The sequence below is a fragment of the Polypterus senegalus genome, chromosome 3 (genome assembly GCF_016835505.1).
Source record: "Polypterus senegalus isolate Bchr_013 chromosome 3, ASM1683550v1, whole genome shotgun sequence".
Taxonomy (NCBI): domain Eukaryota; kingdom Metazoa; phylum Chordata; class Cladistia; order Polypteriformes; family Polypteridae; genus Polypterus; species Polypterus senegalus.
Window position 1 is genome coordinate 297,360,528 of NC_053156.1, and position 26,187 is coordinate 297,386,714.

Below are 26,187 nucleotides of genomic sequence, written 5' to 3' on the forward strand. Positions count from 1 at the left end.
AAAGTATTAAAGTCAGTTTTTTTTAGACACTACCAGATACGTTGAAGGTTAGGAATAGAAACTGCTGAACCAGCAAACACCATTCAGGAAACTGCTGAAGAGAGAAGGAAGTACTGGTTTTTGGGGGGTTGGGAAGATGAAATGCTTTCTAAAATCCTGCCTACTTCACCTCAGTGTAGTTAGCAACACAATATTTTAGTCATTATTAACCAATCCTGTTGCACAAACACCTAGTAACTCCTTAGTTTAGCTATCTTGGTTTGTTGTATCATAGGCATATGACATCTCCTGTCTCATCGGCCAGCTCTCTGAAGAAGTGACGAGTTGTAGGAGCCTCTCTTCTGCAGAAGTAAAGAATTCTGACTTTGAACTACTGGGTTGGTCTCTCTTATACTTCACCATTGCTGTAACTCAAATAAAAAAGCCTTGCACTCCACTTCAGGAGAAGTCTAACACACTTTTCTTTTTGTTCCAGTACTGATCTCCAAAAATGCAGCTGCACAGCCTCGTCCTGACATCAGCCATTCTCATCACGGTCATCTGGTCTTGTCTAGCCGAGGAGCCCACAAAGACGACCTTCTGTATGGATACGCCAGGAAGGAATGGAAGAGAAGGATATCCTGGGCCACCTGGCCCGAAAGGAGAGAAGGGAGACACAGGTTTGTGAGCAGTGCGCGCGCGTGTGTGTGTGTTGGTGTGGGCACAGAGCGACCTAAACTCTAACCAATAGCTAATTACTGTATGAATTGTACAGCCTTGGACATTTTGTTCTTCTAGTTACGAACAGTGGGAACGGTGATGGACAGGTTGACAGATGAGATTAGACAGGCATCCCTGTGGACTGTGATGTTTGCTGATGACATTGTGATCTGTAGTGATAGTAGGGAGCTGGTTGAGGAGATCCTGGAGAGGTGAAGATCTGCTCTAGAGAGGAGAAGAATGAAGGTCAGTAGGACGACAGAATACATGTGTGTGAATGAGAGGGAGGTCAGTGGAATTGTGAAGAAGCAGGGAGTAGAGTTGGCGAAGGTGGATGAGTTTACAAACTTGGGGTCAACAGTACAGAGTAATGGGGATTGTAGAAGAGAGGTGAAGAAGAGAGTGCAGGCAGGGTGGAGTGGGTGGAGAAGAGGGTCAGGAGTAATTTGTGGCAGGCAGATATCAGCAAGAGTGAAAGGGAAGGTCTACAGGATGGTAGTGAGACCAGCTATGTTATAAGGGCTGGAGACAGTGGCACTGACCAGAAAGCAGGAGACAGAGATGGAGGTGGCAGAGTTAAAGATGTTAAGATTGGCATTGGGTGTGACAAGGATGGACAGGATTAGAAATGAGGACATTAGAGGGTCACCTCAGGTTGGACGGTTGGGAGACAAATTCAGAGAGGCGAGATTGCATTGGTTTGGACATGTGCAGAGGAGAGATGCTGGGTATATTGGGTGAAGGGTGCTAAGGATAGAGCTGCCAGGGAAGAGGAAGGCCTAAGAGAAGATTTATGGATGTGGTGAGAGAGGCCATGCAGGTGATGGGTGTAACAGAACAAGATGCAGAGGATGGATGGGTGGATGGATGGGTGGATGGATAGATAGATAGATAGATAGATAGATAGATAGATAGATAGATAGATAGATAGATAGATAGATAGATACTTTATTAATCAGCAGCATAATGATATAAACAATATTAATTAAAGAGTGATAAAAACACAGTGCCAGTTAGAAAATGCAAGGTGGAGAGTGCTAGGCAGGTATAACAGTCTGTAATCTTGTATAATGTTAACGTTTACTTCCCCGGGTGGAATTGAAGAGTCGCATAGAGTGGAGCAGGATGGTGACAGCAGTCTGTCACTGAAGCTTCTCCTCTGTCTAGAGATGATCCTGTTCAGTGGATGCAGTGGATTCTCCATGATTGACAAGAGTCTGCTCAGTGCCTGTCGCTCTGCCATGGATGTCAAACTGTCCAGCTCTGTGCCTACAATAGAGCCTGCCTTCCTCACCAGTTTGTCCAGGCGTGAGGCGTGTGGTGTTCTTGCTGTGTGCAGTAGAGGGCAGTAGGCATGGAGGAGTGGGGGAGAAGGGTGGAGAGGATCGTAGAGTGTTGGGTTGGAGTTGAGCATTAAAAAGAGGATTGTGATAAAGAAGACTACGTGCTGTTTTTACTGTGATAATACACAACATATTGGCGACGAGGATGTCTTTACTATCCCTGCAGCAGCCAGCACCTTTCCTTCCTCACCCGGGTGAGCCTACAGTTACTTTTACTGCTTGGCTACGCATTTTTGAGAATTACATGCTTGCCGCTAATCAGGTCGATCTACCCGACGCGAGAAAACGTGCTTTGCTTATTCATTGTCTCGGAGCAGAAGGACAACGTATTTTTTACACATTACCATCTGAAGACAATACATACAACACTGCGGTAGCGGTTCTAAAAAAGTTTTTTGTGCCGAAAGTTAATGCTGTCACTGAGCGTTACAAGTTCCGCCAGCGCAGCCAAAGGGCTGGCGAGTCAATCGAGCAATATGTTGCAGCTTTACGAGAACTGGTGGTTACTTGTGGGTTTGGAGAACTGACGGATGAAATGATACGGGATCAGGTTTTGGAAAAGACTAGTTCTTCTCGTATCAGAGAAAGTCTACTTCTGGAGTCGGATTTAACTTTGTCGAAAACAATTACAATTGCAAGTCAGATTGAATACGCCATGGCTGAGGCCAAAACACTTAGCCAAGGGGCTGCTGCTAGTGTGCACGCTGTTCTTACAACGCAAAAAGTGGACAAAACGCCGCTGCACAAAAGCAGTATAGTAAGACGTAGAGCGCCAGCACAACTGACCAGACAGTTAACTGACATGCAGAAAAAGACGTGTTTTAGGTGTGGATCAGCGCAACACACAGCGAATCATGCGGGGTGTCCTGCTAAAGATGCAGAGTGCCGTAAATGTAAAAAGCATGGTCATTTTGCGAAGGTTTGTCGCAGTGCAAGATATACAGATGTCCATGAAGTAACAACTCCTGAAGTTACGGTGCTGCATGTAGAAAACAATATTAATACCTCAGATAAGATCCTGTGCACTGTCTCCATCACTACTGTATCAAATAGAGAAGTGATTCCAATTAGCTTGATGCTTGATACTGGTTCAGCTGTTTCGATTTTACCTGAAGCAGTTTATGCTACTTATTTCAAAGGAATCACTTACAGCTCCTAAACTGCGACTGGTTAGTTACCTTAAAGAACAAATTCCTGTTCTGGGATGCCTGCCTGTGACTGTAACATATCAGTCCAACAGTGTTGATGCAGAGTTTTATATAGTACAGGCAGGAACATCTATACTGGGTAGAGATCTATTTGCTGCACTTAAATTGCAATTACTGGATGGCTATATTACTACATTGCCCTTTACCACAGTGCAACCAGTGTCAGCACTCACACCATCAGTCAACAACAGTGATCTGGGTTGTGCAAAAGACTTTGTGCACAAAATAAAAAATATGATCAGAGGTGAAGCCTGTCCAACAGAAATTGCGACGATTACCTTTCTCAATAAGAGATGCTGTTTCAGAGGAGTTAAAAAAGCTAGTTGAACAAGATGTTATTGAAAAAGTGGAGTCATCTGAATGGGTTTCGCCAATTGTAGTAACCTTAAAGAAAACAGGAGGGATTCATTTGTGTGTTGATCTGCATGAACCTAACAAAGCAGTTGTAATTGATAGTTACCCATTACCAATTATGGAAGAAATATTTGCAGAACTAAGAGATGCAAAGGTATTTTCAACACTGGACCTTCAAAGTGCCTATCATCAAGTACTTCTTCATGAGGACAGCCGAGATATCACTACATTTATCACCCATGACGGTTTATTCCGCTTCAAACGTGTTCCTTATGGACTTGCTTCGGCACCTGCTTGTTTTCAGAGGATGATGGCATCAATTTTAAGAAATCAGCAAGGTGTACAGTGTTATTTGGATGATATTATTGTGTATGGGTCAACTCCTGACCTTCATGAAAAACACCTTAAAGCTGTCTTGCACCACATTAATGCAGCAGGATTAAAACTGAATTTTTCAAAATGTCAGTTTAGACAGAACAAATTGTCATTCTTAGGTCATATAATTTCTCAAGAAGGCTTAAAACCAGATCCAGAACATGTCAAAGCAGTTACGCAAGCCCCTGCACCCTCTGACCTACAGGCATTACGTTCCTTTTGGGTCTCACTTCTTGGTATGCTAAATTTATACCTAATTACGCATCAGTGGTTGAACCATTGAGAGCATTACTGCGTGGAACTTCAGTGCTTACGTGGTCTGATGCAGCTCAACACAGTTTTGATATTGTCAAACAATTAATTGTAAATAGCCCAGCACTAACCCTGTTTGACCCTATATTACCTACTGTGGTCACTACAGATGCTTCAGACTATGGCTTAGGTGCAGTCCTTTCACAGATTCACTCAGATAATAAGGAGAGAACTGTATCATTTGCATCCAGAACACTCAGCGAAACAGAACGGAAATACTCAACAGTAGAGAAAGAGGCTCTGGCATGCGTATGGGCTACAGAAAAGTGGAGAACGATCTGAGGGGACGTCACTTTACTTTACGGACAGATCATAGCCCACTGACGACATTACTGACAAGTAAAGGACTAGGAAGAGCGGGAATGCGCATAGCTAGATGGTCAGCCAGACTTCTAAATTTCAATTACACCATTCAGTACAAACCAGGTTCAGAGAATATTACAGCTGATTGCTTGTCGCGACTACCTTTACCTAGCACAGATAAAATACTTGATGAGGACGTTGAGGTGGTTGCACTTATAAAGGCATTGCCTTCTATTATTACTCGAAGAATTTAAAAATGCCTGTCTTAAATGTCCAGTACATATTAAGCTGAAAGAGCTTTTACAAAAGAAATGGCCAAAATCGGAAAAAAATCTAGATCCAAATATTCGAGCGTATTACAGAGTGAGGCATGAATTGTCTTTAATGGATGGCTATATCATCCGCGGATCTCACCGCTTGTTGGTGCCTTTGAACTTACAGGATAAACTGGTACATATTGCACATGAGAGTCATCAAGGTATCGTCAGAACCAAACAAAGATTGAGAGATCTGTTTTGGTGGCCTGGAATGGATGCCCTGGTGGAAGTGACAATTCGTTCATGTGTAACCTGTCAACTCCATGACAAAACAGCAATTGTACACTCCTCCACTTCAGCCAGTACCTTTTCCTAACTTTGCATGGGAGAAACTTGCAATAGATATTGTAGGGCCATTTGCAGATGGAGCACTGGACTGTCGTTTTGCAATTACTCTGATAGATTATTACAGCAAATGGCCAGAAGTGGCTTTTACTTCTCAAGTAACCTCTGCTACTGTCATTACGTTCCTCACATCAGTTTTCAGCAGAGAAGGTTATCCAAGGGAACTGATTTCAGATAATGGCCTCAGTTTGTCTCTCGAATTTGAAACCTTCCTGAGAGAGAGGAATATAACCCACAGAAAATCATCATTATACTATCCCCAGGCAAATGGTGAAATTGAGAGATTCAACAGAAGTCTCAAAGAAACGATACTAACCGCAAGCCTTGAAGGAAAACCTTGGAAAGCATTTGTTTCTGAGTATTTACTTAACTATCGAGCAACTCGCCATGCAACAACCAAGATGTCTCCTTCAGAGCTACTTCATGGTAGACAGATGCATACAAAGTTACATATTACAGTGTTGAAAGAAAATATAAAGCCAGAGACACAGATGAAAGGTATTATGGATGCAGTACGACAAAAACAGGACAAAAGTAAAATTTACACAGATCTAAAGCGAGGGGCCAGGGAAGTTGATTTTCAGCCTGGATCATTTGTGCGTGTAAAAAAACCTGGAATACAGAAGAAAGGAAGATCTAAGTTTACTAAACCACTTCAAGTATTGAGAAAGAAAGGACAGTATACCTATGAGTTGTCGGATGGAGGTATATGGAATGCGTTTCATCTTGCTTCTGTTCGTTCAGACCACGAAGAGGAAAATGATGAAAGGCATCTATCTGTTTCTGTTATGCCACACAGACTTACCCAGTCTGAAACTGTTAGACGGAGTGAAAGAGTTAGAACACCACCTGTATGGGCAAATGATTATCAGATGTAAATGACAATAATAGTTGGTTTCAGAGGAATGCAGAATGCATTTTCATATGTTTTCTCAATGTAAAAATCTTGTGTGCTGATTGGGATGATTTAGTTCAAGTTCTGTTAGTTTACAAAATGTAATTTGTTACAAGCTTTATTTACTAAAGGGGGAATATGTGGTGTTCCTGCTGTGTGCAGTAGAGGGCAGTAGGCATGGAGGAGTGGGGGAGAAGGGTGGAGAGGATCGTAGAGTGTTGGGTTGGAGTTGAGCATTAAAAAGAGGATTGTGATAAAGAAGACTACGTGCTGTTTTTACTGTGATAATACACAACAAGGCGTCCCTCTTCTTTATGCTGCCTCCCCAGCACACCACCGCGTAGAAGAGGGCGCTCGACACAACCGTCTGATAGAACATCTGCAACTTCTTATAGCAGATGTTGAAAGACACCAGCCTTCTAAGGAAGTATAGTCGGTTCTGTTCTCTCTTGCACAGAGCATCAGTATTGGCAGTCCAGTCCAATTTATCATCCAGCTGCACTCCCAGGTATTTATAGGTCTGTACCCTCTGCACACAGTCACCTCTGATGATCACAGGGTCCATGAGGGGCCTGGTCCTCCTAAAATCCACCACCAGCTCCTTGGTTTTGCTGGTGTTCAGTTGTAGTTGGTTTGAGTCGCACCATTTAACAAAGTCCTTGATTAGGTTCCTATTCTCCTCCTCCTGCCCACTCCTGATGCAGCTCATGATAGCAGTGTCATCAGTGAACTTTTGCACGTCGCAGGACTCCAAGTTGTATTGGCGCTAAGTAACGAAAGCTTACCACTACGCCACGGAAACTTCTGTAAAACTCTTGAATCTTTTATGAAAGTGTTTAGTTGATCTTTGGCTGTCAGGCTTCACACATTTTATAGTTTATGTCTACATTTTGTAACATTTATTACTAAAATATGAAAAAGTTTCTGTTTTAACATTGTGTTTACACACATTACTGTAGAAACGGAACACACATGAAATGCGTGTGTTCCAAATAACAATCTATTATTTCCACTCTAAAACTCCACTTCACTCCCAGATAATCGAGGCATGAGCTCGGAGAAGTTTGTACATGTTCTAAGTCAGTGGGGGGAATGGAATAGCTGGCTGCTTGCAGTTTGTTTTTATCGGCACATTTACAGGACAAAGGAGGCTGGCGGAGAGGTGAGAATGGTTTTAAGAAGCGATTTAAGGTGGGACGGATCTACAAGTTTTTTCGTAGACTCTGGTAATTCTAGTGTTAACCAAATCGAGGAAGAGGGAAAACTTGAAGCAAAGATCAGAGGAGAGATGTGAAAAATATCATAAAATAAGTAGTATTGAACACCACATAACAAATTTACACTTGTGAGAAAGTAAGTACACCCCATGGAAATTGTTGACTTTTTCAACATATCCAAGCAGGCAAAGAGTAGATCTTCTATGCAAGCAGTGCCTACAGGTAAAGATGATATACTTGTATAAAAACACAAGGAAAAGTGGCCTTTTCAAACATTTTCGCAACAAAATGTCAATAAGATGTAATGTTCTGCAGAGAAAAGGTAAGTCCACCTCAGAAGCTGGTATTGCCCCTTTACTTATAATATGTGTTTTTTTTAACTACCCATCTGTCTCTGACATTAACTCAGTGATATTTTCGAGCACTCCTCCATAGTCCTTCATTTGCAAGATGCCTTTGGGTTTTCTTGCATGTCCTGCTCCTTTCAAATCCCCCCATAACATTTCAATGGGATTGCTTTGACTGGGCCAGTCCATAACCTTCCATTTGTTCTTCTTGAGCCATTCCTTCTTGGATGTGCTATTGTGTTTTGGATCCTGATCATGCTGAAAGGTTCAACTTCAACTGTTTTGGAGAAATGGCCTCACCTTCTCCTCAATCCCACTTTAATATGATGAAGAATTTATTGTTGACTTGTTCACTGCAGCCTTCCAAAGCCCTGAGGTAGAAAAGCAATCCCAACCAGGGGCCTCAGTTAATTAATAGTGCATACACCCATTACCTTGCACGCTTTGAGATGTATAAAAACTAAAGTTGGCATAAAGCCACACACATTTACACGGTAGCCCCCCTACCTTACATACACACCTTTCTACTCAGTTTTGCAAACTGGCGGCACCCATCATCAAAGCAGTGCTACTGTTTCTGTGTCATTTTACCTTTCTTTTTCATATTTGCATCAATGAAGCAGGATTTATCAAATACACCGAAACTAATTGCATATCGTTCACAAATTTGATTCACTTGATCATAATCATTCTGTAACAATATAATATTGCATGGAATGGCTAAACTATTCCAACTACCATGGCTGCTTTAGCATTGTTAGAAGACATAGCAAATGAAAGAATCAGAAGAGAGTGCGTATTTATAGGTGATAATGATGATGACTGGCTTCCCTGTCGATTTCAGTTTCTGCACAGCTCTCCTCCTGGGGTTGTGTGCTGAATTAGCGCCAGGCTACAAAAAGGACATAGCAACACTAGAAAAAGACAAGAGAAGAGTGACTCACCTGATTATAGTGCTACGGGGGAAGAGTTATGAGGAAAGATTAAAAGAGCTGAGCCTTTACAGTTTAAGAAAAAGAAGAGTAAGAGGAGATCTGAGTGAAGTGTTTAACATTATGAATGGTATTAGTCCAGTGGATCGAGATGGTGACTTTAAAATGAGTTCATCAAGAACACGGGGACACAGCTGGAAACTTGTGAAGGGAAAATTTCTCACAAACATTAGGAAGTTTTTCTTTACACAAAGAACTATAGACACTGAATAAGCGAACCAAGTAGTGTGGTGGACAGTAAGACGTTAGGGACTTTCAGAACTCGACTTGATGTTTTTTTTGGAAGAAATAAGTGGACAGGACTGGTGGGCTTTGTTGGGCTGAATGGCCTGTTCTCGTACAGATTGTTCTAATGCTCTAAAGAAGAGTTAAGCCATGTTCCCAAAAACATAGACCTACTCCAAGATCATCCAGCCGAAGAGCATGTTGATTCCAAGATGTCATTTTTTAAACTTCATTTAACGCTGAGAGTTTTTTAATCTCCATTGAATGCTACAGTCAACTGTTAATGACGATTTCAAGTGCACGCTCTAGTGTCAGTCCCACATGCTCAGATTTTATTCTTAAATTCAGGCTTTCAAAACCCCCAACAGTGGTGGACTGGCGCCTACCATTCGAGAGCACTTGGGTTCTCCTCCTGGTCCATCACTTTTCAGTTTTCATTTCGCATTCTGGATTTTTAATGTGAATTCTTCAGTACACATTTTGCATTTTTAATGTCAGGCCGTCAAACTTTTCTCATTCCATGCACTCATCTTTTAGTGTTCAATTCATGCCTTCACTTTCTCTTCATTTTACCTTCTCACTTTCTTTTCTTAATTTCACTCAACCCTAACCCTAATTTTTAAACTTCATTTCAGGCCATCACCTTTCTCTCATGACAAGAATGCAGTGAAGTTTACCTTCCTGTTCTTATTGCTTGCTATTTGGTTTGCCTCAATTACCCATTAAGAGTATTGTGGTCTCAAATACACCAAATTATTGGAATATCGAGTAGTCCTGGTAAGTAGTATTAAGTCAGGGTACATCTGTCAAAATATCAATCAAAGATGACTGATGATGTGATGTCCCCGCCCCTTTCCTCTGATTGGTGGGTTCCAATCTGTCCCTAACCCCACCCAGACCCCACCACACCCGTCTGATTGGCTCAGGGTTTGTGTCCAGAGCAGATTGATGGATGCTGCCACGAGCGTGCCAGCAAAGCAGCGGGTCCAGATGGTGTATCACCACGATTGCTGAAGGCCTGTGCATTGGAGCTGGGGAGTCCTCTACAGCGCATCTTCAATCTCAGCCTGGAACAGGGGAGAGTCCCGAGGCTTTTAAAAACATCTTGTATCACCCCAGTCTCAAAGGTATCATGTCCTGGTGAGCTGAACGACCTCCGGCCTGTCGCTCTGACGTCACATCTGATGAAAACCATGGAGCGGCTGCTGCTTCACCACCTGAGGCCACAGGTCCGCCACGCCCTCAACCCTCTGCAGTTCGCATACCAGGAGAAGGTGGGAGCGGAGGATGCCATAATCTATATGCTACACCAGGGGTCCTCAATCCCAGTCCTGGAGAGCCGCAGTGGCTGCAGGTTTTTGTTCTGACCTGGTTGCTTAATTAGAAAGCAATTCTTGCCAATAAAGCACTAACAAGCTATGAAATTAAATTAACTCTGCTATGTCAGGTCTTTCTCATATCCTAGATTTTCTTTCCCTTTCTATCATGCAAATGATTTGAAGGCTAAAGTGGATGAGTAATTCTCAGTCCTTCACTTTTTTCTCTTCATTTTTCTTCCAAGTATTTAATTAAACCCAATAGTGCAGATAAATACACACAGGTGTAAATGTAAATAAGCTAAATGGAGAAATGCTGCTCTCTCTTGTCATTTGCATGTTATTGATAATAAGGAGCAATTAAAATAGCTGTTTAAGACAAAATTAAGCAATAAGGGCTCAAAATCACTAAAGTGAAGCAGAAGTGTTACTTTAGCAATAAGTGCTTTTTATTAAGCAACTGGGTTGGAGCAAAAACCTGCAGCCACTGCGGCTCTCCAGGACCGTGATTGAGGACCCCTGTGCTACACCAATCCCTCTCCCACTTGGACAGAGGTAGTGATGCTGTAAGAATTCTGTTTTTGGACCTCTCTAGTGCCTTCAACACCATCCAACCTCTGCTCCTTAGGGACAAGCTGACTGAGATGGGAGTAGACTCATACCTGGTGGCATGGATCGTGGACTATCTTACAGACAGACCTCAGTATGTGCGTCTCGGGAACTGCAGGTCTGACATTGTGTTCAGCAACACAGGAGCACTGCAGGGGACTGGACTTTCTCCGGTCCTGTTCAGCCAATATACATCGGACTTCCAATACAACTTGGAGTCCTGCCACGTGCAAAAGTTCACTGACGACACTGCTATCGTGGGCTGCATCAGGAGTGGGAAGGAGGAGGAGTATAGGAACCTAATCAGACTTTGTTAAATGGTGCGACTCAAACCACCTACAACTGAACACCAGCAAAACCAAGGAGCTGGTGGTGGATTTTAGAAGAACCAGGCCCCTCATGAACCCCGTGATCATCAGAGGTGACTGTGTGCAGAGGGTACAGACCTATAAATACCTGGGAGTGCAGCTGGATGATAAATTGGACTGGACTGCCAACACTGATGCTCTGTGCAAGAGAGGACAGAGCCGACTATACTTCCTTAGAAGGCTGGCATCCTTTAACATCTGCAATAAGATGCTGCAGGTGTTCTGTCAGACAGTTGTGGCGTGCTGGGGATGCAGCACAAAGAAGAAGTGACGCCTCACGCCTGGACAAACTGGTGAGGAAGGCAAGCTCTATTGTAGGCATGGAGCTGGACAGTGCTACTATCTGTGGCAGAGCGACGGGCGCTGAGCAGACTCCTGTCAATCATGGAGAATCCACTGCATCCACTGAACAGGATCATCTCCAGACAGAAGAGCAGCTTCAGCGACAGACTGCAGTCACCGTCCTGCTCCACTGACACACTGAGGAGACCCCACACTATGCGACTCTTCAATTCCACCGGGGTTAAACATTAATATTATACAAAATTATTGTCTGTTTTACCTGCATTGTTATCACTCTTTAATTTAATATTGTTTTTTATCAGTATGCTGCTGCTGGAATATGGGAATTTCCCCTTGGGATTAATAAAGTATCTATCCATCCATTATCCAACCTGCTACATCCTAACTACAGGATCACGGGGGTCTGCTGGAGCCAATCCCAGCCAACACAGGGTGCAAGGCAGGAAACAAACCCCGGATAGGGTGCCAGCCCACAGCAGGACATGCACACACCCACACACACACACTAGGGACAATTTAGAATCGCCAATGCACCTAACCTGCATGTTTTTGGACTGTAGGAGGAAACCGGTGCACCAGGAGGAAATCCACACAGACACGGGGAGAACATGGAAACTCCACGCAGGGAGGACCCGGGAAGCAAACCCAGGTCTCCAAACTCCGAGACAGCAGCGTTACCCACTGAGTCACTGTGCCGAAGACAAAGCTAGTGCCTTCAATACCAGAACCAAATCTTAAATTGGCATAGCCAGTACCTCATAGTACCATTGTCTGGCTCCTTAGATAAAGAGCCCGTGCCCCTTAATACCCGAGTCTGAGCCACCAAAAGTAGAAGCTCTGCATTTAGTGTCACAGTCACTGTCAGCAAAGATCGAGTGATAACTTGTCAAAAGGGGCTAAAACCTCAATGTTAAATTCTGGGCCCCAAAGGCAGAGCCATTGCCCCTTCAATACCAGAGTAAGTCTTCAAAAGAAAACAACAGTGCCTCTGAATACCAGAGTCTGACCTACCAAAAACAGGTCTCCTAACTGCCGCCCCACAACAGAACATTAAGTCAAAAATGCAATAAGAACAAGCAAAAGAGATGATAAACACTCACCGACTCCATAGCGCATTCAGAACGAACTACCAGGAACTGTGGGAAATCCTCATCATACAGAGGTGAGGGCAGTCCCTGGTGGTGATGGGCAGGTGGTACCACCTCTCAGAGAACAACCTACAAGAGACAAGGCACATAACAAAGGTTCAGAGATAAAATTAAAAGCAAACAATAATGCTGTGACCATTAGCATCGAGTGCTTGTCATTTTTGTTTTAAAACCCTTTTTTTGAGTAAATGGGAAGGGCCCCAACATTTTGCCACACTGGTTGATGGCAGGTGATGTTCAAACAGGTTCTCCCTTCTGGAAGACAGGGCTCTTCACCAATAAATGAGGAGCAGAGGCGGAAACACATTGCCTGTCCGTACACTACTCTGATTTCTTCAACACCCTGCATCACAAAGGCAACTCTTCCTTCTCCTTGAGTCAATATGGCTAAAGTTTTTAATTTCTTTCATCAAGCATTGCCTTTGAGCTGCTTTTGGATGGACATCACAAACCCAGTGCATTTCTGGATTATCTCCATGTCTTGGGTATCACTTCATTTTCTGGCCTTTTAGCTTTCATGACCATCACAATTGTTTTTTCGTGTATTCCTCTAGGTTTGTGTCTTCTCCTGCCTCCAAACAATGTGTTACTCAACACCCTTTCAGGTTTATCTCTTGTTTCCCATAGCACTGGCCATGTTTTCCCACCTGGCTCATAACACTTGTCTGACTATTCTTTTGGTAAATCCCCTGAACTTGTCTGCATGTCTGTCGCTCAGAAGTAAACGCTGGGGAGATAAATCACTATGAGAACAAGAGTAGAATGTAACAGACCTCAGAGGGGCTTACTGTTGTTTAATGACGTGTTCATCTCCAAAGGCAACAGCAATGGAGGCTCACCTACAATATAATTGTTAGACTCGGGATGCTCCACATGTTTCTATTCACAATTAATGGCCGTATTTCGAGCAATTTCTTCTTGCACTGACAATCATTCTTCGTGACCCCAGTCAAGTATATACACCTGCCTTCTTGTCTGCGTTGCCCCCCGGGTAAGCATGTCACTTTTTTCATTTCAGGAGAGCCAGCTGACATGCGCCGCATTGTACAACTGGAACTAGAAATTCAAGCTTTGAAGACCACGATTTCCAATCTTGAAAAACGTAAGTGTGTCACCTCCATCTGCTCACTTTTTTTTTTTTTTTAATTTTTAATTTTATTAATTTTATTACAATCCATACATAGCAATCAAGTTTTTACAAAAAAAAGAATTATTTTAAGAACAGATCGATCCCCACCCCTGAGAGAGAGAGCAAGCCAAACGGTGTAAGATTTAAGGCTTGTAAACATACCTAAGTTAATAAATTCTCTTTGCTTTATAAACTTATTTTAAAATATTACTGATTAGATCCTGCCATGTTTTGAAAAAAGTCTGTACGGATCCTCTAACTGAGTATTTCATTTTTTCCAATTTCAAATAATATAACACATCGGTTTCCCACTGACTTAAAAGAGGAGAGTTTGGATTCTTTCAGTTTATCAGAATAAGTCTGCGTGCCAAGAGTGTAGTAAATGCAATCACAATTTGTTTGTCTTTCTCCACTTTAAGCCTTTTGTCTTTGTAGGGTCGTTCTTTTGATGCATGGATGTTTTGAATTCCAAATAAATGAGGTTATTGTTGAATCTAATTGCTTAAAGAATGATTTATTAATGTATATTGGAATGTTTTGAAATAAAAAAGGAGCTTAGGAAGAATATTCATCTTAACAGTGTTAATTCTTCCAGCTAGTGTGAGATGAACGGTTGACCATCTATGCAAGTCCTGTTTAATTTTTTCCATGCAGACGACGAAATTTTGTTGATAAAGAGCTTTATGTTTACTTGTGATGTTTACCCCGAGGTATTTAAACTGATCTGCAATGATAAAAGTTAGGGTGTCTAATCTAATATTATATGCTTGAGAATTCACTGGAAAGAGTACACTTTTATTCAGATTAATTCTGAGACCAGAGAGCTTTTGAAATTCTGTGAGTGCTGCTAAGACTGCAGGCACAGAATTTTCTGGGTCCGATATATACAGTACCATATCATCTGCATATAATGAGATTTTCTGTTCCAGTCCTTCTCTGCTAATCCCCTTTATCTGATCAGTATTTCGACAATGTATTGCCAGTGGTTCAATGGCAATGCAAACAGCAGCGGTGACAAGGGCATCCTTGTCTTGTGCCACGTTCTAGTTTAAAGTAGTCTGAGCAAATGTTATTAATGCAAACTGAAGCTTCTGGGTTAGTATACAGTAATTTAATCCATGCACAAATGTTGGGCCAAACCCAAACTTCTCCAAATAGTAAAAGGTATTTCCATTCAATCATGTCGAATGCTTTTCTGCATCCAATGATAATAATATTTCTGGGGTGTTTGATTTAGTTGGTGAGTATATTACATTAAACAGGCGTCAAGATTTGAAGATAAGTGTCGGCCCCTAATAAATCCAGTTTGGTCTTGTGATATTACGAGGGAGCACTTTCTCCATCCTTCTAGCTATGATTTTAGAGAGTATTTTAACGTCGTTATTCAGAAGTGAAATTGGTCTGTATGATGCACATTGTAATAAGTCCTTATTTTGTTTTGGAAAGACAGTGATTAGTGCTTGGCGAAAGGTTTGTGGAAGAATTGGTTATCTCTGGCTTCTGTAAATGTTGCTAATAGGAGGGAGCTAGCTGAGCGGAGAATTTCTTGTAAAACTCTGCAGGGTAGCCGTCAGGGCCTGCTGCTTTTCCACCTTGGAGTGACTTTATAGCATCTAGTAATTCTGATAATGCCAGAGGTTTATCAAGTTCCTCCACACTAAAAGCGTCAATTTGTGGTATCTGTAATGTATCCAGAAATGCATTAGATTGTATATTGTCTTCTTTAAACTCAGTAGTATATAGGGATTTATAGTAGTCTCTGAAAGTGTGCATTATATTTTTGTGTTCGATGATTTTATCTCCGTTCGTGTTAGTGATTACGAGATTGCGTTATGCATCTTGCTTGTGAATTTGTTGAGCTAAAAGCTTATTAGCTTTCTCTCCATGTTCATAATAATGATGTCTGGATTTGTAAATTAGTTGTTCAGTTTCTTTAGTTGTCAAGAGGTTTAATTCTGAATGTAGAGCCTGCCTCCTCTTATGTAGAGTCTCGCTTGGTAGTCTGGCATGTTCTTCATCTATTTTAGTAATTTCGCTTTTTATCTCTGCTACTTTCTTCGCTTCGGATTTATTTCTGTGGGAAAGATATGAGATAATCTGTCCTCTTAAGAAGGCCTTAAGAGTTTCCCAGAGTATTCCTGCAGAGATCTCAGGGGATGTATTTGTCTCTAGAAAGAATTTGATTTGTTTGGATATAAATTCAGTACAATTCTCGTCAGCTAATAGAAGCGGGTTGAGGCCATCTGCGGGTGAGTGTATGGGGCTTAGTAATTTCAGCTCCAAGATCATTGGAGCATGGTCTGAAATAACAATAGCATCGTATTTACAAGATTTAATCTTAGGCAAGAAGTTATTGTCTATAAAGAAGTAATCAATCCTTGAGTAGCAATGATGTACTGGTGAGTAGAAAGAATATGTTCTTGAATTTGGGTTTAAAAACCTCCAGGGATCTGATAAGTTGTGATCAGTTATAAACTTTGTAATTATCTTTGCGGTGTTAGTTGCATTCCCCCTGTGGAGGAAGTCTTATCTAAAAGTGGATTTAAACACAATTAAAGTCCCCAGCCATTATAACTTTATGAGTGTTCAGATTGGGAATGGATGCAAATAAATTTTGTATAAATTCCTTATCATCAACATTAGGTGCATAAACATTTATCAAAATCATTTTACAGTTAGATAAGTCTCCCATGACCATCACATATCTCCCTTCAGGATCCAATACTACATCTGATGCTACAAATGGTACTGTTCTATGTATGAGAATTCCCACCCTCTAGTTTTCTTTGTAAAACTAGAATGGAACATTTGGCCAGTCCAGTCTTTTGCAGCGGAACTGATCCTTGCTTAGTAAGTGGGTTTCCTGTAAAAATACTATTTTAGCATTTAGACCTGTTAGGTGAGAAAGTACTTTCTTTCTCTTTAATTCGTGATTCAGGCCTTTAACATTCCAGCTTACGAAGTTAACTGTCCCATCATGGAGACACTGATTCTGAGTTTTTGATGTCATTTTATAGTCTTAACTGGAAGTGAAATAGTTTAGGTCTTAATTTCCTATTTCCCCAAGAGTTGTTGCCATGCAGCTTATTATTACGTTGATAGTTATAATTATAAAGATTGAGATGATAGATTAGGTATAGATCAAGCCTGCTCTCTTTCTCTTCCCCCCTTAACCCCCCACCCTCCCTTTTTGCCTCCCCAAGTGAGGCTAAAACCCACTTCACGCAGTCCCAGTCCTCTGACATACCCAGAGACAGAGCACGTCCAAAGCACAACAAGCCCCATGCAGTGGCGCTTTAGGTTAAAAGATAGAGATATCTGTTACCAATATAGTCTTTAAAAGAGAAAAAAAAAAAAAATTTTGCACTTAAGATATATATATATAGTCTTCAGCAATTTTAGTACATTAAGATGATACCCCCAGATAATAAACCCAGGTGATGGTGTTAAAGATGTGTCCAAAATAAGCATAACAAGTCTTAATGCAGTAATAGCAATAACACTAAACCAAGGGTATGATATTGAACAGTCTGTTTAGGGTACACATGAAATAATTAGAAAAGAAAAAAGAAAAAAAAAGGAGGAAAAGTAATTAAGCACAATAAAACATAAACATATAGCGCCTAGTAATACTAAGTAATAATAAAATATATGAGAATATATGCTGATAAAAACCCGTATTTTAAAACAATAGATCAGACAGTAGATTATTAATCCTAGCTTTATCATTTACCACCATGACTCACTATTATGTATCAGAATAGTCCCGGGATCAGCTTTCTTAATTCATTTTCTGCATCTTCCTTGCTAATGAAGACATAGAATGACCCTGCCATTCCACTTTCAGTTTTGCGGATACAGGAGGCTGTATTTGACACTGGCTTGCCGTAACGCTGTTTAATATTATAGAAGGCTGCGTTTAATAGCTGTTCCAGGAGAGAAGTCAGGGAAGATACGAATGTGGTTATTTTCATATATAATATCTTCCTTGTTTCTGAGGAGTGCCATCACCTCTAGCTTAAATGATAATCGTTCAAAACGAACTATAAAAGATCTTGGTCGGGTCTGACGGTGTTTGATCGCGTGCGCTGTAAGCCGCTGCTATCTCAGATTCTGCTTTAAAGTCGCCCCGATTATTTTAGAAAAAAGTTCAGCTGCGAATTTCACAGGGTTTGAACTTTCTCGATTCTCGGCAGACCTTCAATTCTGACATTATACCTTCTACTCCCATCTTCTAAAGCAGCCAGTCTGTCTCCAAGTTTTCTCCGAGTTTTTACATTCGAACTGACATTTACTGCTCTTTCCTCGGCACTGGCAGCTAAATGTTCGCCATTTCGATCCGATTCGTGAATGTCTCCTTAAGATGCTCCAATTGATCAGCAAGCGTGCTCAGTTTAACCAAGTTTTTCTGAGTGCGCTCTTCAATTTTACCCAGCACCTGTCGAAGTTCAAGTTGCATCTTTTGACGCAGCCATTCATTGGCCTGTTTCATCTCCTGTTTCAATTCCTGTTTCAGTCTCTCAAGTGCCTTTGCCGTTGCTTTCTCATTAGCCTTCTCGCTTTTCTTTATATCTTGCGTGAGCTCAGCGAGCAACACTTTCAATTCAGATCAATTGTGCCTTCTTGTACCGTAGATGAAGCAGCAGACTTTGCTGAAGCCGGTGCCCCCACTGCTCCAGTCCCGCGTAACTGCGTAACTGAAGCCGCGGACTTCCTGGCCCTTTCCAGTTTTAGGTAATCTTCTCCAATCGGCGAGCTATCCACATCTGCACTCACGATCGCACCTTCGCTCCCCTTTTCGCTCTCAGCCGGCGATGATGTAGCGGACCGTGGTCCCGAGGAGTCTGTGCTTTCGCCCATCTGATCCAGGTCTGTCTCTGATAGGCCGTATCTTGAACTGGGGCTTGCTGATCGCAGCTTGGATGTAGCTTTAGTTTTCGATTCTTTCGAACCCCCCTTCTTGCTGGCCATGTTTATATGTGCTTACATATACTGTAGCAGTCCCTCTCGAGTTGAATAAATACAGGATATCTCAGAATAATAAGCAAATAATATGAAAAATAGTGCTCACACTGTAGGGGTGGGTGGTGGAGGTGCATGAAGTTCTCGAATTCATTGAATCATCACAGAGGGACTTGGATGCATACAGGCTTGGGCAGATTTCTAGAGGGTGAAATTTAATGTCAGTAAATGTAAAGAATCATGCGTAGGAAGTAGAGTACAAATGGGAGGTTTGAATACACAATGTGAGGTCTGAATATCAAAAGTCCACCTTATTAGAAGGATTTAGGAGTCGTAGTTTTTCATCAGTGATCTTATTAGTGATAGGAAAATTGATTTTATTGCACTAAGTGAAACGTGGCTTAGCTCAGATGGTGCGGCTGCTTTAATCAAATCTGCGCCTCCGAATTACAGCTTTACTCATGCGGATCGCCAAGGAAAGAGAGGCGGCGGTCTAGCAAACATTTATTCAAGCCGGTTAAAGTGTAAACATGTCAGTTTTGGTAAATTCAAGTCCTTTGAGTTTCTTGCTGTTGTTATTCGTGTAATTTCTCAGTTTCTAGTATTATCCGTGTATTGACCTCCTAAATGCAATGCGTCTTTCTTTGAGGAATTCTCAGACTTGGTGTCAATTATAATTACGAACTATGACACACTCTTAATAGTCGGCGACTTTAACTTTCATATCGATAATCAGTGTAACCAAAAAGTAAAAGAATTCATGAACCTCCTGGACTCTTTTGATTTGAGATGCTCATTAGCCAGCCTACACATAAATCATGTCATACGTTAGACTTAGTGATTACCAAAGGACTAAAAGTTGATGTGAAGCAGGTCATTGATATTGGTCTATCAGACCTTTTTTTTTTTTTACTATTTAATATAGAAATAATGATAGAAAACATTCACGAGCAGCATATAGTTAAAAAACGCCTCTTTGACTCATCAGCAGCTTTAAAACTTACAAACATTCTAAGCAATCAGTCCGTTTATAGTGCCAACTACAATAGCGAGGATAATGTAAATAGTAAGGTGGAAAGATTTAATATAAGGTGAGAGCAGCTGTTGACATAGTCACACCAGAAAAGACAGTTAAAAAATGTTCTAGCATTGTTATACCATGGAAGACACAAAGAGTGTCTGATTTAAAGAGAACATGCCGGAGAGCTGAGCGTAAATGGAGAAAAACTAAACTAACTAACATCTATGAAATACTGAAGGTGAAAATAACAGAATACAATAACACTGTCCGTCTTGAGAGGCGCTGCTATTTCTCTAGAATTATTAATAATAATGCTAGCAATCCCAGAGTCTTATTCTCTAGGATTGATCGTCTGCTAAACCAGATAACTCAAAGGAATGCCTCCAAAATACTTCTAGTGAAACCTGTGAGGCTATTGCTGTATTTTTCAATCAAAAAATGAATGATCTCAGAAATAACATAGTACATCCCCGAATACTGATCCTCTTAAACCCCGGTATTCCATTTTAAGAAAATTTAATTCTTTAACCAGGATAGATTTACCTGATTTACATAGAATAATCTCTCACCTGAGACCCTCCACCTGCGTCCTTGACCCAATACCAACAAGGTTTTTCATAGAAGTATCGGGCGTGCTAATTGACAATATTCTTGACATAGTTTATTCGTCATTAGATACGGGGGTCTTCCCAGACTGTCTTAAGACTGCTGTAGTTAAACCCCTACTCAAGAAAAATAATCTTGACCCCTCTGCTTTTGAAAATTTTAGACCCATTTCTAACCTGCCTTTCTTAAGTAAAATTCTGGAGAAGGCAGTCATTATACAATTAAATGACCACCTCAATAAACCTGCTATTCTTGATAAGTTTCAGTCGGGTTTAAGAACAAATCACAGCACAGAAACTGCACACGTTAAAGTAGTAAATGACTTGCGGGTAAATGCAGACAGAGGCCGGGTATCTGTTCTCATCCTCCTTGATCTGAGTGCCGCATTTGACACCATTGACCACAATATTCTTAGAAACCACCTTAGTCAATGGGTGGGCCTCTCTGGCAGGGACTTAAATTGGTTTGGATCCTATCTGGCAGGGAGAAAATTCTTTGTTAGTTGTGGTAATCACATCTCAAAGACACATGATATCCGATATGGTGTTCCACGAGGCTCTATCCTGGGTCCGCTGCTCTTTTCAATCTACATGCTTCCGTTAGGTCAGATTATCTCGGGGCACAATGTGAGCTACCACAGCTATGCTGATGACATGCAGCTGTACTTATCAATACCACCTGATGACCCAGACTCTGTTGTTTCACTAACACAATGTCTTACTTGTGTTTCTTAATGGATGAGTAGTAATTTTTTCAAGCTAAATAAAGAAAAAACAGAAATTTTAGTGATTGGCAATAATTGATATAATGAGGTTATTAGAAATAAACTTGATGCATTAGGAGACAAAGTCAAGACGGACAAAAAGAATTTAGGGGTAGTTGTTGACTGTGACCTGAATTTTAAATCGCATATTAATCAGATCACTAGGACAGCATTTTTTCACTTAAGAAATATAACAAAAGTTAGACCTCTTGCTTTGTTTTCAGTCAAATAGATTACTGTAACGCACTCATCTTAGGACCACCCAAAAAAGTCATAAATCGTTTGCAATGAGTGCAGAATGCAGCTGCTAGAATCCTAACTAGGAAAAGAAAATCTGAACACATTTCTCCAAGTTTGATGTCACTGCACTGGTTACCTGTGTCTTTCAGAATTGACTTTAAAATTCTGCTTATGGTTTACAAAGCCTTAAATAATCTGCTCCATCTTATATATCAGAGTGTCTGACATCTTATATTCCAAATATTAACCTTAGATCTTCAAATGAGTGTCTGCTTAGAATTCCAAGAGCTAAGCTTAAAAGAAGTGGTGAGGCGGGCGGCCTTCTGCTGTTATGCATCCAAAATCTGGAATAGCCTGCCAATAGGAATTCACCAGGCTAATACAGTGGAGCGCTTTATAAAACTGCTAAAAACACATTACTTTAACATGGCTTTCTCATAACTTCATTTTAGTTTACTCCTGATGCTCTGTATATTCAATTGATTATCATTACTTTTCATGTTGGTTCCAAAATCCGTACTAATCCCTAATCTCTGTTCTTTCTCGGTTTTCTGTACCTAATCAAAACACCGAGATGTTCCTACTTTGATGGATAAAAGGCCAGAAGTCCACATGACTATCATCATTATGTCCTTCCATGAGAACCCTAAATACAATAAGGACTGATCATTTATGTTAGGTAGAATGTCCCGAGGGGGCTTGGCAGTCTCGTGGCCTGGAATCCCTGCAGATTTGTTTTTTTTTTTGTTTTTTTTTCTTTCCTCCCTGGCCATCGGACCTTACTCTTATTCTATGTTAATTAGTGTTGTCTTATTTTAATTTCTTTCTCTTTTTCTTCATCATGTAAAGCACTTTGAGCTACATTTTTTGTATGAAAATTTGCTATATAAATAAATGTTGCTGTTGTAGCAGACTTGACACTATCAACTGCCAGACAGTGTTAAGAAACAATTAAGACGGCAAACAGAATGTCATGTTATATAGCGCCTTGAGGAACATATATTGGTGTAAAAGTATAACAAAAGTGCACTTTTATTCAAGTGCACTTTTTCCATCGCCTTTTCCTGTAAGAAGCAATGTACACACTTCTCCCTATGGTGTGGTTTCTATTACACACCTTAAAGAAAGAGACAATATATGTGAAAATATCATCGCACTAATGCAATATTATTTGAAAACGAACAGCGTCAGATTGGGTGTGAATTTATGCAGGAACTGGAAATTCTCTGATGCGGGACCTTCCCCCAGGGAAGAAAGTACAGTGTCAGGTGCTCATTCAGTGTAATAGAAACCATAGCACAGAGAGTTGTGTGCACTGCAACAAGTACACATGTCGTAAATCTAGGAAGGATGGTCCGTGGTTGTGTGGGAACTGTTAATATTTGAATGTGATGATTTTATATAGCACGGAATGGAAATCAGCACTTCTTAGCATTGAACCATGCATGCTGTCGTATCATTCACCTACTGTAACTTGCTTTATTTTTTCTTCGGTTATACCGGTAGTCTTGAATAAAAGTGCACTTGTTTTGTTTGCGAAATGAAGTGTCTGCGTGCACTTTTCGTGGCTCAAACACAGGAACATAAGTTGGTGTAAAATTATAACAAAACAACGGGCAGATGGGGAGTGTCTGATGATTGCATATAGTGCCGAAGTTACTGCTCTTTACCATTTTCTCCTCTGCATGTCCTGGAGTACAAAAGAAACAGCATACAGCAACATGCGGGGACTGGCAGGAACACTCAATAAAACTGAATAAAAAGGAAAGCAAGTGACGGTGACATACGAAGAAGGCAGCTTCGCCAGCATTTGTGTGTCAGAACCCGGTTTTTGCAGGGGGGTGGCGTTAGTATGCATCGTGGTACACTGCAGAGCTATAGCGCGTCTTTATGTGAAAACAGCCGTGTCAGATGGGGTTGTATGGATTGATTCTGAACGCAACTGAGTGAATGAAAAGTGAATTAAAAAAAAAAAAAGCTAACCTTTACAAGGATCATAAATTGCACCGGCTGTTACAGACTGAAATCAAATGTATGCTTTTATTCTAAAATAGTAAGACTAAGAGCAGTTTACTTCTCAAAATGGAGGGGTGCAGGATCGAACTCGCAACCTTTTGATTCCAAGGCAAGAAATGATTCTATTGCACCACAGAGGCAGTTACAATAAACTGCTGTCGATGTCGCATGTTAAGGCGGCTTTTTGTTTCTGCAGTTATATTTTTGAATAAAAGCGCAATTGTTGTGTTATTTTTGTGAAAATGTTTCTTTGATATTTGGACTTCAGGCTTCATAAATTATATAGTTTATGCCTACATTTTGTCATCTACTACTAGAATATAAACAACGTTTCTGTTTTAACAATGTGTTGACACAGATTACTGTAGAAACAGAACAGACATGAAATGCGTGTGTTCCAAATAACGATCTATTATTTCCACTCTAAAACTCCACTTCACTCCCAGATACTCAATCAAGGCATGAGCTGAGAGAAGTTTGTTCACGTTCTAAATTGGTTGGGGGATGGAATAGCCGGCTGCTCCAAGCTTCTCTTTATCAGCACATATAGAAGACAAAGGACGCTGGCAGAGAGGTGTGAAGGGATTTAAGAAGCAATTTAAGGTGGGACGGAATTACGAGTTTTTTCGTAGGCTCTGGTAATACTAGTGTTAAAACGCAGCAATAAAAAAAGAACTTACTCCAACCAGGGAGCTAACGCCCCCTAGAGGAAAACACTACTCCAATCTCACATTAGTTTCTCAGACACATCAAATTTTGTTGCGGCAGCGCAGTTACCAATTTCTTTCACTACTTCAGTGTCGTTTAATTTAAAACCAGCTTCATATTTTCTTCTGATCGAGCGCTCCATCGTAGATAAGGGATGTTCTTACGATTAAGGTGTTTGAGGGTGTGAGATACAAAAAACACAAAACAGTGCAAACGTCGCTTCAGAATTTTCCGGGTATTACCGCGTGGTCACGTAGGCACAATAGAGAGAGAGAGAGAGAAAGGTTAGGAGCACACGCTGCTACAGTGCATTGCCGCACCCACATAGAAAAAAGGCTGTGTGCTCCGTGGTTACTCTCTCAGGTGGGCATTAGCATATCATAAACCCTTGTACCAATAGCGTGTGTTTTCCACATTCGACTTTTACGACTGACACTATAAAATACCAGGAATTATACTGTACAATGAAGTATGAGTATATACAGTATTTCTTTCAAGTCCTGTCCTCCCCTTGGCCGACGATAGAAAAAATAACTGACTTCAAAAATACCAAATTTATCCTTTAAATCAGTGTTTCCCACCACTGCCATCAGTTTTTAGAAAATTTTTGCCAATCCGCAAAATGGCAGGTCAGGCCATTATATGAGTGCTATAAATGCGAAAGTCCCCCAAAGCGCAAAATGTAAAGTCACTGGTCTGCTGAGCTCTTCCTGTATTAACCCGGAATTATATGATGATGCGAGCCGCTTGTTTTACACAAACCTGAAAGGACAATCACTCTTCATTAAAATGAATGGCTTGAAACTGCTTAGGGGGACAAATCAGAAGGACAATCAAGCATCATTAATTGAAATTTTGAAAGATTGACCAGCAAAAGAAGAAATTTCAAACCAATCAGAAGTGTGTTTCATTGTATTTCAGGTTGGTGCCCTCCTCGTGTGCCTTTCTGTTTAATTTTCTTTTTTTTGTCAGTGACCTCTAAATTGAGCCGAGTGTGGCTTGACTTTTACAAATGAATACATTTGCATTCAGCTGTGTAATTGTAACATTTAATATTTTCACAGGTATGCAGTTTATCTACTGGAGCAAACACGGTCAAAAGAGATTTGGCACCAAAAATGACAAACTAACCTTTGATGAGGGAGTGAAGCTCTGCAAGGAAGCCAGTGGAGAAATTGCAATGCCAGCAAATGAAGGAGAGAACGCGGCCTTAATGAAGCTCGTGAATTCTTCTGGGGCCGCATACCTCGGCCTGAACGATAGAGTGACAGAAGGCAGGTTTGAAGACGTCAGTGGGAATCGCGTGAAATTCACAAAATGGAAGTCAGGGGAGCCCAATAATTTCTATGGGAATGAGGACTGTTCTGTAATAACATTTGATGGGACTTGGAATGACATTACATGTAGTGAGAGTAATACCATAATTTGTCAGTTTCGGTAAAATGGGATGGAAGGAAGTCAGATGTAGACATAAGATGTCTGCACGTTTTTTCAGATATTTGTTCAGCACACTCTCTGTACAGCGTGTCATGAGTATTCAATGTCTTATTTCACACAGAGCTATGGCTGCTCTTTATTTTTTAAAAATTTTTCAACAAGTTTTGTTTTAGCGAGACGGCCATGAAAACAAAAGCAGCCGATTAAAGGACAAATCAAGAGAATCGTTCAACAGAAGCAGAGGTGAAACACCAAAGTAGAGATTGTTAAACTTTATCCTTTGGGTAAAAACAAGTTCAAATTTGTTAATAAATTCTTTATCGTAACCAAAATAAATCCTTATTTTTTTATTTTTACTATTCAATATGCATTTTTGGCGGCACGGTGGCGCAGTGGTAGCGCTGCTGCCTCGCAGTTAGGAGATCAGGGTTCACTTCCCGGGTCCTCCCTGCGTGGAGTTTCCTCCGGGCACTCCAGTTTCCTCCCACAGTCCAAAGACATGCAGGTTAGGTGGATTGGTGATCCTAAATTGGCCTTAGTGTGTACTTGGTGCGTGAGTGTTTGTGTGTGTCCTGTGGTGGGTTGGCACCCTGCCCGGGATTGGTTCCTGCCCTGTGTTGGCTGGGATT

The 26,187-nt window shown here is 41.1% G+C and overlaps 1 protein-coding gene across 1 annotated transcript; it reads left to right on the forward strand.

Annotated features, from left to right (window-relative positions):
- The first annotated feature begins 182 nt into the window (after positions 1–182).
- On the forward strand, positions 183–25,884 carry LOC120526331 (mannose-binding protein C-like). The gene is made up of 4 exons (XM_039749479.1): positions 183–377; positions 476–659; positions 13,695–13,778; positions 25,186–25,884. Exons 2-4 carry the CDS (start codon positions 491–493, stop codon positions 25,560–25,562), a joined length of 630 nt encoding a protein of 209 aa, XP_039605413.1. The 5' UTR covers positions 183–377; positions 476–490; the 3' UTR covers positions 25,563–25,884.
- Positions 25,885–26,187: the final 303 nt, after the last annotated feature.